Source organism: Amia ocellicauda, chromosome 15, assembly GCF_036373705.1.
Source record: "Amia ocellicauda isolate fAmiCal2 chromosome 15, fAmiCal2.hap1, whole genome shotgun sequence".
NCBI classification, from domain to species: domain Eukaryota; kingdom Metazoa; phylum Chordata; class Actinopteri; order Amiiformes; family Amiidae; genus Amia; species Amia ocellicauda.
This window is the reverse complement of record NC_089864.1, coordinates 1,133,478-1,146,774: the sequence shown is the minus strand read 5'-3', so window position 1 is coordinate 1,146,774 and position 13,297 is coordinate 1,133,478. Positions and strand designations below refer to the sequence as shown.

General features: G+C 46.5%; 1 protein-coding gene across 1 annotated transcript; it reads left to right on the top strand.

Moving 5' to 3' along the window:
- Window positions 1-9,543: 9,543 nt before the first annotated feature.
- Window positions 9,544-13,254, top strand: LOC136771628 (GTPase IMAP family member 4). Its single transcript, XM_066724047.1, has 2 exons — window positions 9,544-10,292; window positions 10,413-13,254. The coding sequence occupies exons 1-2, from the start codon at window positions 10,259-10,261 to the stop codon at window positions 11,735-11,737; spliced, it is 1,359 nt and encodes a 452-aa protein (XP_066580144.1). The 5' UTR covers window positions 9,544-10,258; the 3' UTR covers window positions 11,738-13,254.
- The last annotated feature ends 43 nt before the right edge of the window (window positions 13,255-13,297 follow it).

Sequence of the window (13,297 nt, the reverse complement as noted above, 5' to 3'; positions counted from 1 at the left end):
ATTTACAAAGTTTGTGGGGAATAATAGCCATTTTCTATACTTTTGAGGAATAAGCAATTAGGAAATAACACTTACTGCTCAGGAACAAAAAAAAACAGTTTCACAGTGTAATGTACAAAATGTTATCTTATTCCACAAAAGTGTTATTTTGGGCACCTTCTAGAAGTAGTTGGAAATAATTAGATGTCAAGGAGGTGATTCTCCTTCACATTGCAATTGAACTCCCCTGTGGTGAGATGCAGGTGCCTGTAATATAAACATCACTCATCCAACACGTTTGAATAGAGAAAAGGACTCTTTCTCCTGTTTTGTGTCACTGTGCTTACTACAATGAGCATGCAGAAAAGAAAGAAAACCAGAGAATTGTGTCAGACAAGATTGTAGCCAATCATGGACAGTCCCAAGGCTACAAGTCCATCTCCTTCATGTTCCTGTTTCCACCATGTGTAATTTTATCAAGAAGTTTCAGGCCCATGCCACTGTAGCCAACCGCCCTGGACATGGTTGCAAGAGAGAACCTGATGGAAGACCGCAGAGAAGGATTGTTCGAATGGTGGAGAAAGCACCTCGATCAACTGCTCGATTCAAACTGACCTTCAGTCTCAAAGGTCTGACAGTTTCAACTCGCACCATCCGTCTCCAACTCAATGAAAGGGGGTTATAATGTAGGAGACCCCACTGAAATATTGAGGCTTTGTGGAGTCCAGAGGGGCAATTGGCAAAGGTGTGCGATTGTTCTGCCTGTGATCCAGTGGACTGTGAGTCTTGGTTGTGTCCAGTTGCACCCCAGGGGGGCTGGCAGGGGTAAATCTGGGCAGAGTTGGGTGCCCAAATTGGATCAGCTTCTGTTCTCCATTGCTGGAAAGAAATATCTAATTCGGTTTCTTTTTTTTACTTTATTGCACATTTGCCACTTGTATAATATAATATATACTGCATTATACATAATACATACATACACGCATAGCTGAAGCTGTTCTTAATCCATAGATGGCAAAAACATACCAATAGCATGAATTATAGCTGTATCCTATAACGTAAATGCCCCCCTCTCTCTCCCCCAGGGCTGCTCTGATCAATTCATTTTTTCAATTCAAGGTGCTATTGACATGACAAACACATTTGTATTGTCGAAGCATCTCTTGCTCTCTCTGTAACCCAACACCCCAAACCACATGAGTGATGCTGACAGACGAGAGTTTGCTATAACGATAACTTCACATTATTATTATTATTATTATTATTATTATTATTATTTATTTCTTGGCAGACGCCCTCATCCAGGGCGACTTACAACATAAGTGCAAACATACAGAGAAGTACAAGGCATCAATCATTACAAATTCAACTTAGTTAAAACATAGCAATTCAAAATAATACATTTTACAAATTCCAATTTACAATTTACACAAGTACAGTGAGAGACTTCCTACATCCTGGACGGTGAAAGCTAAGTGCTGCCAAGATGTCGGGACACAGACGAGGGCTGCGGGAAAGGGAGCAAGAGGAGAACAATCAAGAACACGAGGAGCATAATAAGCTGAAGTGCATCTAGCAGGGATAGAGGACTAATATTACAAGTGCTGTCTGCACATGGAACTCTGATGAGAAAGGTAAGTTTATAGCTGGCTATCTAATCACATTGAATCTTATGTTATGTGCCTGTAATTTAGAATCGCATTGCACCTGCAGAACGTGTTTGCATCATAACTTTTGAATGCAAGTTATATTTGCTAGTAATGTTTTAAATGTAGAAGTTCGAATGAAACATTTTAGCTCATATTACACCATCACATGCAAGGGCAAGAAAACCCCACATTTGTATTGTGGCTGCAACAACATTTAAAGACATGTTTGTTAAGGTTGATATTTTTATTTATAAACTGTGTAATACAACAAACTTTATGAAAAGAAAATCTGTCAATGTTTCTCTGCCTCGCTCTTCTGTCTTTAGCAGACCCACGGTGGAGCTTACCTGTGCGTGTGCGCCTGCGTGCTGTGTGGGAAGGGGAGACACTGAGGGGGAGAGGGGCGCATTTTAATTTCGGGGGGCTGGGGAAGGGTGAAATTCAGAAATCAGAGGAGGAGGGTCAGGGTCAGGGATTCAGAAATCAGTGAAACGTCCTCCCCCTACAAAGCTCTGCCAATGACAGGCAGGACACCCAGAAAGCACACAGAACTGGTGAGGCACAAAGAATTGCTGAGATGATGGAACGAAATGAAATTAACAATGATATATATGAAATGGACAGGGACCTGAACTGAGGATTAGATCATTTAAATAGTTCTCTATATCCCAGCCCCCTCTCTACTGCATTCAAGGGGCACCTCACCCACTTGGCCATTAACATCTCCACCCCCTCCCCCGGATGCTCTGCTAGGGAGGCACTCAGATGGGACTATATGATTCATAGACAATGAAAAAGGACAAACTTTGTGTAATTTGGGGGTTTGTTAATAGACAAAATGGTTGTATATGTTACGTTTCTTATTTTTTACATATGTTTCTTATTATAATATATATTTCCCTTATTTGTATCTTTTTGTTGTAATACAGACAACTGTTAACACATTTTCTATTGTATCGTTTTTCCAAAGTTGTTATCCAGACAAGCTGATGAGGGCTTATTAATGTACTTATTCAACATTAGCATGAACATGATGGCGCCTCTTTCGCACTGTTTTGCACTGAGTTTGAAATATATATTTTTGTCTGGATCTACCTGCTGACAGCTTTGATTTTGGGATGGTGTGTATGCTGACTAGATACTCACTTCATTGGGGTTTCTGATTATTTGTAGGCTTTCCGACTGTTTCTGATTTTAGGTTGGAGCTGAAAACTGTCGGAAAACTTCAATTCCGCCAAAAAGACCATCCCGACTGTGGGAAATGCTTTGATTTCTGTGCCCGCTGTGTCAGTGCAGTAAGGGGGCATCCAATCACCTGTACCCACATGATGCTCCGGACAGGCCCTTCACAGGGAGCGCAGAGCAGTGTCTAGGATTGTCAGTATTATGCCTGCTGGGCAGCAAGGGTGCTCCGGGCCAGTATTAAAACCTGGATCTCCTCAGGGCGGTGTTCCTGGGCAGACTGAGGGTGTGATCTGCAGATGTTTAAAGTTGAAAGTTAGGGCCTCCCCCCAGTGGTGTGATAATGGCAGCTGCACTACTTCTTTGGGAAACAGGTGACAGGAAACTGCCTTGTTAATCTCCTGGGGTGTAAATCTCTCTCACTCTCCTCTTCCACAACCCCCACATCCCCCACCAGGCTCACCATAGACAAACTTAAAACCTTTGTGTTTTGGTATCTGTGAACCTCAGGGCTTCCTGACTGAACCCAAAAAGTCTGCTGTTGATAACGGTTTTACTGGAAGGTGCTGTGCCTATTTCCTGACCTCGGTGGCAGTTATTGTGGGAACACTGCAGTTATTATAACAGCATGTGACTTCTGTATCAAATTGTATTAGAACATAAGAAACATAAGACAGTGTCCAGTCGAGAGGAGGCCATTCACCCCATCGTGCTCGTTTGGTGTCCATTAATAACTGAGTCTTTATGAGTCTATCCAGTCTGTTTTTGAATGTCCCCACATTGTCTCTTCAGGGAACTGTACCTTTTCACCCTGGAATAGATGAGACTACCTGGGGACTTGATCCAAGTCTTCAAAATCATGAAAGACATCGACCACATTGTAAGAGAATTTTGATTGCTTGGTTTTTCAGTCAGTCTAAATAAATAGTTGAACTGAAAACTCATAGTCAATTGGTTTCTCTTTTAAGATTCTTTTTAGAGGGAAGATGCGGTCAAGTCACAGATGTGCAATAATCGTTTATTTTGACAAAAATAGGAAACTAATATCATTCAATTATATTACTGAAAATAAGAAATATTAAGCTTCTGCTGGATTACAATAAGAAACAGATAATACCCATTTTCTTCTTTCTCCTCACAGCGGTGTGTCTCTCTCTGTCTCTCCTCTCCAGCTCTGTCTTGTGTCTCGTTGCAGGATGAAGAAGTTAAGAGAAACTCAAATTCTCTTTGTTTTCCCTTTTATAAGGTTTCCTTCCAACCAATAGCATTTTGCCACCACCATGACTTGGGTGCCTTATGCTAAAGTAATTTAGAAGTGGGGGTCATTTTGAGTTTGGCTAGGAGCCAATCAGAGGACTGGTCCCTTTTGGTCTCTGGTCATAAAGATAGAGTTACCAGGGCTACCAGGGGCTACCAGGGCTACAAGGAGGAGATCTGTTTCCTCTACCAAACCAGATGGTATAGAATTTCCCATAGAAAAATACATTTAACAAATAATATCTTACAACATCAAACCAGAGGAGCTTTTCCAGATCAGCAGGGACACACGCACCCGGGACACAAATGGAAATTGGGCTTCAAGGCATTCAAGACAGAAAACAGGAGACACTTCTTCACACAGAGAGGCGTCACAATCTGAACAAACTCCCCAGCGATGTGGCTGAAGAGACAATTTGGGAACATTCAAAAACAGACTGGATAGGATCCTTGATCACTTATTAATGGACACCAAACGAGCACGATGGGGCAGATGGGCTCCTCTCGACTGGACACTTTATGTTCTATATATTTAAGAAAGTATCCATTTTATCAGCAACTTAACATTAAACTTCAATTCTGGAAAACTGTTAAAACACTCAAAACTACAGTTCACACATTGAGCCTTTTCTTCTGCTTTAGGTCTGTAAACACAGTCCATGACATTCAAACACCTGAATATATAGGAAGGTGAGGCTCAATAACTGGCAAGAGGTTGCAGGCAAAGTGAGAGTAACGCAGTGCTGCCCACAGTGGCAGAAGCGTTCCCAGGTTTCTCCTGTGGGAGTTTCTTGTGTGTTTGTGTTGATGAAGATGACGGGCTCTTTCCTGGAGAAGGACTGTGAAATGTTTGGTGCAAATGAACACAATCAGGCTCAGTGCAGGCTGCTGGTTTACTGTGCTGTGATGTCTGTGTTTGCAGATGTTCCTGCGATGCCCTGTGTGACTGCGGGTCTGTGGGCTGCAGTGGTTCTCTCTCAGTGCCTCTGTGTGGGTGAGCATCACAGCTCTGTCACACACACTGTCCCCACGGGAGAGACACAGTCCAGTCCAGCAGGGTCTCTGGTCCTGAGAGACACAGTCCAGTCCAGCAGGGTCTCTGGTCCTGAGAGACACAGTCCAGTCCAGCAGGGTCTCTGGTCCTGAGAGACACAGTCCAGTCCAGAAGCGTCTCAGCCCTGGTCCTGAGAGACACAGTCCAGTCCATCAGCGTCTCAGCCCTGGTCCTGAGAGACACAGTCCAGTCCAGGTGTGAGGGGAGTCTCTGCAGGGCCAGTTGGCACCTAGTGTAGAACATTTCGGGGGGGAAGCGGGGGATATGAAGATAGTTCAGCACATATTGACTCTTGACTCTCAGGAGGGCGGAGACAGAAACCGCACTGCAGGGGGCGCTAGACTAGGAGAGCAGAGCGGGCGGAGACCTTTACTGCAGCACACTATTAAGCCCTTCCCTCTTGTAACAGTTCCTCTCATGGTCAAGCGTTGGGTGCCAGGGTGGAAAAATCCCCACACCAAAAAGAACAGAAGGATTTAGAGCAACAGGGAAAAAGTGAAATGCCGACCATGGAGAGGTACAGAACACAACAAGTGCTGTGAAGCGACAGGTAGAGTGACTACGAACAAAGAGCAGAAACTAGAGTTTTTTTATAAACTTATAAACTACAATCACCACACTCAAAATAAAAAAACAATAGTAATACTTCTTCAAACAAAGCAGGGGAAAGACATAAGAAAACTGTTAAGGTACAACGCTTCAGTTGAAGCAACCCTTCGAGTTCACTCCGGACAGTAGGCATAGGCACCCAGACAGCGTTCAGGAACAATTGAGACTCTCTGCAGACACCAGCGCTCGGGAAGGAACGTCACAGACACAAAGTCAGATCATTTCTCTGCATTGTAAGTGTAACACAGCCTTTTATACAGTTTAACAAACGACTTCTGTAACGGTGTTGGGGCGGTCCCGACACAACATAATAGAGACGACGTATTGGCTAATGCTTTTGGACAAGAGGTTCGGCAGTGTTCCAACGGGAAGGTGCACGTCATGCCTTGTGAGCATGTTATCGAAAGAGGATGGATAGCACATACTATAGAAATAGTTCAACACCTAGTGTAGAACATTTCGGGGGGGAAGCGGGGGATATGAACATATTGACTCTTACAGCATGTTCTGTGGCTAACACTTCCTCTAAGAGTTACTGACCTTTTAGCGCATACACAGCTCTGTATATGTTCCATCCAAATTTTAACATGTACATAGTTTCATTAGCAGTATGCATAGTATATAGATTACAAGCCAAAGGGGGGGTAATACAAAGATCCTATGATAAGGTTATATAGAAACATTTTCCCAACAAAAACCAAAACATACTGCTTTCAGCGTTATTGGACAGAGTACTCAGATATATGAAAAGTTTTCCGCTGGAGAGGTAAAAGTCAGCAAGACGCCAGAGCTGCAGTCTTCTTCAATCCCTAGTTGGCAGCTGAATGAATGTGGGTAGAAAGGAAGAACAAGACGCGGCTGCACAGCGATCGAAGCACAATTGAGGTGTCTGTCTGTAATCAAAGGGATGTGACTTTTATCGAGTCAGTCACCTTCTGATTGGTAGAGGTGTGTCTCGTCAAATTAACTAAATGTACAGTTTTGTTACACTCTCTCTCTGTCTCTCTCTCCCAGTCTCTCCCTCAGTCCATCTCTTCTCCAGGCCAGCGGCAGGCTCTGGGTCTCTCTCTCTCTCCTGCCTGGCCACTGGCCTGGGCCCCGGGGCCGTGGAGGTCACCCTGTCCAGAACCGGGGAGAACAAGACGGGGGAGGTGTGGTCCGGCGGGGTGCGACCCAACGGGGACGCCACCTTCCAGCTGAGGAAGAGTGTGGAGGTCAGAGGTCAGGGAGGAAGATACAGCTGTACTGTCACACAGCACAGCCACTCGGACCTGGGGTGAGACACTGACACACTGACACACTGACCTGGGCTGAGACACTGAGTTGAGAGACACAGAGAGAGAAGCCGCAGTCTGTACTATATTGATAACGCAGAGATACAGAGCTGCACTGACACACTGGCTTCAGGACACTGTGAGTGTGCAGTGTGAGTGCGTGCTGAGTGCGTCCTGTCCGCCTGTCTAACCGTCTCTCTGTCTGTCTCTCAGAGGCAGGCGGGCGCAGTGACAGGAGACGCTGGGTTGCTGTGGTGTCCGCTGCGCTGCTGCTCCTGGCTGTGTCGGCGGCTGCTGTGTCTCTGAGCGTCAAACTGCGGAGGAGTGGCGGGACAGTCCGGTTCAGGACCCCGGGAGCAGGAGTGGGGGGTGCGGGGGTCTCCCTGGAGCTCAGTGGAGGAGCTGCATCTACTCTATAGACCAGGGGTTACCAACCTTGTCCTGGAGGAGCCCCAACCCTGATGGGTTTTGTTCCAATCGAGCTTAATTTTTTTTTCCAAAATAAGGCTTTTTAGCATAACATTTTTAAGAAACGTATTAAAAAGTAACAAGTAAAAAAGTAATACGTAATCAAATTATTAGATAAATTAAAGGGGAACTGCACTGCACATTTATATTTTAATTCTGTTAGCTGTATATATTGCAACAACATACTACTAGGATATCTTCAATTTTAAAGAAATTCTAGCTGGCGTTTTGTTAGTTTTTTCCCCCATGTTATAGATCTATGTAAATTAAATAGATTAAATGTATCTCCTTATTTAGATCTTTCTGCTGCTTGCAGTAGGATCCTCAATCCCCACATTGCAACCAGGAAGCGCCATGACTTACACTCTTGTTTTAGTTAGTTTTTGAGCATGTACATCCGTGAGGAGGATATTTTGTTTTTCTTCTCTCTTATTGCTCGTTAGCTGAAAAGCCTAAAGCCTACTTACCTGTTTCCCTGTTCAGAAACGAACCTGCCCCAATGTGAATGAACTCACGGCACTACAGTGCTGCTGGACACTCACTACCTCAGAGTAAATCGTGCCATTTTTAACAGGACACTCACTGACAAATAGTTTACTTTAATACACTAAATTACACTTTGACCGCTAATCACAAAGTACAAATCATGTGTGTTGTAACAGTGTGTTAAAAATTGTCATTTTTGATCTGACTGTTGAATCATATCTGCAGTGAAGAGGCTGCTACACAACCTGAATTTGTTGGACCTTTAATCCGACTGAACATGATCAAGAAATGTGTTGACTGGCAAGTTGGTGATCTTTTGGGAAAGAGTAATTTTACTTCCTCCTCATCGTCTTGATAACCTCTGTGTCTTTTTGACTGTGACTGTGTTACAGCCAAAAGCCACACTGTGTGTCATGTATGTAAACAGACGGTGAGTGCGCTGCCCAGCACTGTCATTGTCAGACAGACACCCAGCCTCACCACATTGACGGCACTGATTGTGCCTTCATAAATCACGGTTTTCCTAAATATATATTCACTTCAGACTATTTTTGACATTATATAAATCTAACATAATCAAGGTTAAAAAATGGGGGTGCAGTTCCCCTTTAAGGTTCAGTTAAGTAATTGAGTTGGAAGACAAACCAGCAGGCTAGCGGTTCCTGCAGGACCAGGGCTGGGAACCCCTTCTATAGACCATTAAAACTGTCACCTCGATCCCAGCAGCACAGTGAGAGCTCAGGTCAGGAGAAATCAGTTCAGTTCAGCTCAGGTGCCGAGGGCATCAGGACCAGTGATTCAGCAGGGCAGAGGGGTGATGGTGCTCTCTGGTGGACAGAAGCAAACACCCCCTGTGTTGGTGATGGTCAGGGCCCTGTGTTCAAGGCTGTGCTCTCTCTCTCTCTCTCCTGACACTATTTGCAACTCTGACACACTTCAAGACACTGCAGGACTGTCAGTGCCCGACACCGACACCGACAGACACTACTCACACCCCTGCCCTTTGATGCTGCTATTAAACGGATGGAGCTATTAAACCGACTTTTATAAAACTGGTTGTCCGTCCTTGTTTGTTTGTTTGTTTGTGAAGAAACATGATTTATGTATTACAGGAGTACACTGTATTACAGGGGCTTGGTGCTATAGAGTGTATATTAATAATAATAATAATAATAATACAGTAGCTTTGCTGGTTCAGGTGCTCATTTGCAGTCCTCGAGTGGCCAGTGTATTGAGCATGGCACGCACTGATTGAAGCAGCTTGTACACACTGGACACACACACACACACACACACACAGAGCTGCAGACCCAACAGCGACACAGAGACACCCCCCGCCAGCGGTGCCTCCTGTATGCAAGCCTGCTGTCAGACAACCCTGCCAGCCAGCCGAGCGCAGGTGGCTACAGATAGCGCTCTGTGTGTGTGTGCATGTGCGTGTGCGTGTGTGTGTGCTTCAGATAGGGGCGGCCTCGGTCACACGTTCACAGATATGCTGGCAGCCACAAAGGTCATGAACCCCAGAACGTTCTGGACCCAACACAAGCTCACTAGTACAGATTACCGAGTGTCTCACAGAGCAGCGCTGGCATCTCAGTGTTGTGAACGATTTGCGAGAGTGCATCGAAGTAGCAGGACCTTCTTCAGACCCACGTCTTCAACACACCCCTCCTGGGTGGACTGTAGAGTGATCGAGGACGACCCAGTGTGTATGCTTTTAGCACTCATATTATGTATTATTCCTGCTATTATAAGTTGTGGTGTTTGTGCGAATGTGAAAACTCATTTGAAGATAAGTCCTTGTGGGTGTGGCGCTCTTATCTTCACTCCCAGCTGCTGCTCGACCAACCCAGCTCCCCCAACTGCATCGCTCTGCTCAGAGGACAAGCAGGACGAGTTCTCAAGCGGCTTGAGACCTCTTCTCACGCGCCTCTCTGACCTCCGGGGGGGAGAGCCAGGAGGATTCAGTTTTCTTCTTCATCCAGGAGGCGGCACGTCGCAGAACAGCTGTGAATCGATGCTCTCAATCTCAAAGGCACTGGACTGTGGACAGAGATCAGCAACAGCTGGGCTGAACATCTGGAGGAGCTACTGAAACGCCTGGATCTGAACCCTGAGCTCCTCTGGTTTCTACAGAGACTCATTACTGACATTCTGGACACCTGGAGCCCCTTTGCCACAGAGGGGCCAGATAAGGACTGTGTGTGTGAAGGGAGAGTGGACACTGAGCAACAGAGAGAGAGAAGAGAGACCAGGGACCTCTGGAAGGAACGACTGAGAAAGAAGAGAGAGAGAGAAAGATGGTGAACGGTGACAGTCTCTCCCCCCTTGCCGGTGAGTTATTTGAGTTTTTCAGTCCTACATTTCCCTCAGGAGAGACTGTCCCTCTGTCCTACTGTCCCCCAATTAAACAGTCTGAGGAGGGATCTAAACTGTGTTGTTCCTCTCTGACAGTGGGAAGACAGACTGCTTCCCCTGAGACACAGCGTCTCTCAGAGCTGAGGATTGTGCTGCTGGGGGCGAGATCATGGGCTGGGAAGAGTTCATCAGGAAACACCATCCTGGGCAGAGAGGTGTTTAAGATCGGGAGTCTGATTGGAGTCGTGACTGAGCAGAGTGAGAAGAGCCAGGGTGAAGTGGCCGGGAGGCAGGTCACTGTGGTCGACACACCAGGCTGGAGGAGTGGTTCTGCACAGGAGACCCCAGAGCGTGTCAAACAGGAGATTGTGCGCAGTGTGTCTCTGTGCCCCCCGGGACCCCACGCTCTCCTCCTGACCATTCCTGTGGGGGAGTCATTCACAGAGAGAGAGAGGAGATCAGTGCAGGAACACCTGGAGCTCCTCAGTGAGACAGTCTGGAGACACACTATAGTGCTGTTCACTGGGGGGGACAGACTGGGAGACACAACCATTGAGCAGCACATTGAGAGAGGAGGGGAGGAGCTCCAGCGGCTTGTGGAGAAATGTGGGAAGAGGTATCATGTTCTCAACAACAGCAACAGGGGCGACGGCACTCAGGTCACAGAGCTGCTGGACAAGATAGAGGAGATGCTGGCAGGACACAGTGGCCAGCACTTCACTGCCGAGAGGAACTGGGACGAGAGGATCGGACAGAGGGAAGAGGAGATTAAACTGTGGGAAGTAGAGAGAGGGGAGATGAAACTGACAGACACAGAGACCAAAAGAGAGGGAGAGGAGAGGAGACAGAAAGATGAGGAGACACAGAGAGAGGTTTATTGGGAAAAGCAGGATTTTGAGGGTGAAGAGAGAGAGAGAGCACACCTGACATGGACTTTAGAGGAGAGGAAGACAGAGGTAGTCCTGGTTAGAAAGGTGATTGTGGAAAGAGAGAGTCAGCAGGTACTAGAAAGGCTGGAAGAGAGAGAGAGAGAAACAGAAGAGGAGTTGAAACTGAGGGACGGGCAGAGGGAGTGGGAGGGGGTTGACACCACCGAGATGGATGGAGATAGGGAAGAGGTGATGGAACAGACCAGTGAGGAGATGGAGAGAGGGAGAGCAGACACGACTCAGGAGTCAGAGGAGAGGATCAGAGAGATGGCTTGGGCTAGAAAAGAGAGGGAGAAGAGGGAGAGAGAGAGGGAGGCTGAAGGGAGACTGAGAGAGATGGAGGAGATGGAGGAGTGGCTGGAGGAGAGGGAAAGGGAGTTGGTAGCCCTCAGGCAGAGTTTAGTGGAGAGCGAGGACGAGATGGATGACAGCAGCCGGGAGCGGGAGCCGCCACAGAGGAGGAGGCGCAGAAGGAGGTGCTTCTGTCTGTAGTGTCAGGGGTGCGAGGCTCAGCGGGGCGGCGATGTAGGGCCAAGGCGCAGCTTAGAGCGCAGTATTAACATATACGTCAATATATGAGTGAATGATCAAATGCTTGAATAAATAATTATAGATTTGGTAGTAAATAATCCAGTTGAGAAAGAAGGCACAATAATGGGCTCCACCTGCCTCTGAACCTGATCATAATATCGGGTGAGGCTGAGGGGGTGTCAGAAAGCTTGTTCTGACGTCACTCTTCTTCTGTCTCTTCTGCTAACGCAGCTGTGTAAACGCACTGCCCTTAATTGTTTATTAACCCATAACACTGTTGGCTAACAACTGCTTTTTAAGTCAATAATGAAGTGGGCAATGCTTACTGCTGCTGAAGCTGCCTCCGCCCGCCTCTGCTCACTCCTTCCTGGGTCCATCTCTCTCTCTCTCTCTCTCTCGGACCCACAGCCGGCTGGCTCTAAGCCGGCCGGAAATTTGTCAGTGTCCAGGCCCTGTGCAGCGGACACTGTGTGAACAGGTGAACAGCCGTCGACAACAGACTCAACAGAGGGGGGCGGTGTCGCAGTGGAGCGTCTCTCACTGACAGGAACTGTTGCCAGCCAATGAGAGCACTCTATTCGGGGCAGTTCCCATGATTGACAGTGGTTTGAACGAATGGGAGCTTGTCAAACTCACCTCTCTTCACACACACAGCCTCTCTTACAGTAGCAGAGCATGGACACAGTTACAGTGCAGCACAGAGAGGGGATAGCACAGCCTAGGTCACGTTTAACACACTGACGGTGTCACACCTTCTGATCTGATTGACATCACATTGTAAATCTGCTATTCGTATATTAGCAGTGCTGGACAGTGTGTAATGCTTTTTATTGTGCCTACTGAGCTGTTCGAATATGAATGAACATGCTTTTATATTGCTTGGCCTTTGCTGTAACTATATATGAATCACATGTGAGAATCCAGCCAATCACAGGACAGCCTGTCTCAACAGGTGGCTCTTATTCTGTGTGTCAGAGCCACCCTATGTACAGAGTCCTCAGTGTGGACAGACACAGCCCAGACCAGATCAGCAGCATGACACCCTGCGGACACACTGGACACCCTGCTCTGATCTCTGGGACTCATGTGGACACACTGGACTGCAGGTCACACTAGCGATCAGCTGAAGCCGCTGGACACAGGCAGGGATGGAGCCACACAAGGGAGCTGAACGCACTGACAGGACTGGACACAGATACATGTCTTATAGGAGTTTGTAGTGTAAATATATTAACAGTGTTGTGTAGTATTTAATGCTTTTAATTACACCTACTGAACTGCTTGTATATAAATTAAGTGTTTAAGTCACTTTGCCTGTGATGTAAATATATTTAGTGCTGCATATTGTTTTGTCTGTCATATCATCTGACCTGTAAATATCGGCTTTATATCACTGTCTGAACTGCACAGATCTAAACAGCCTTATAGAACAGCACCCACACTGTGAGACATTAAAGTGCTGTACTTTGTTTAATACATTATCATCACTCCATATGTGTGTCCCTGCTGATCAGGAAAAGC

Excerpts from the sequence above, each read along its gene's own strand:
- LOC136771628 (XM_066724047.1), top strand. The coding sequence starts at position 10,259 with ATGGTGAACGGTGACAGTCTCTCCCCCCTTGCCG. Across the intron at positions 10,293-10,412 it reads CAGTCTCTCCCCCCTTGCCG|TGGGAAGACAGACTGCTTCC; the intron begins GTGAGTTATTTG and ends CCTCTCTGACAG.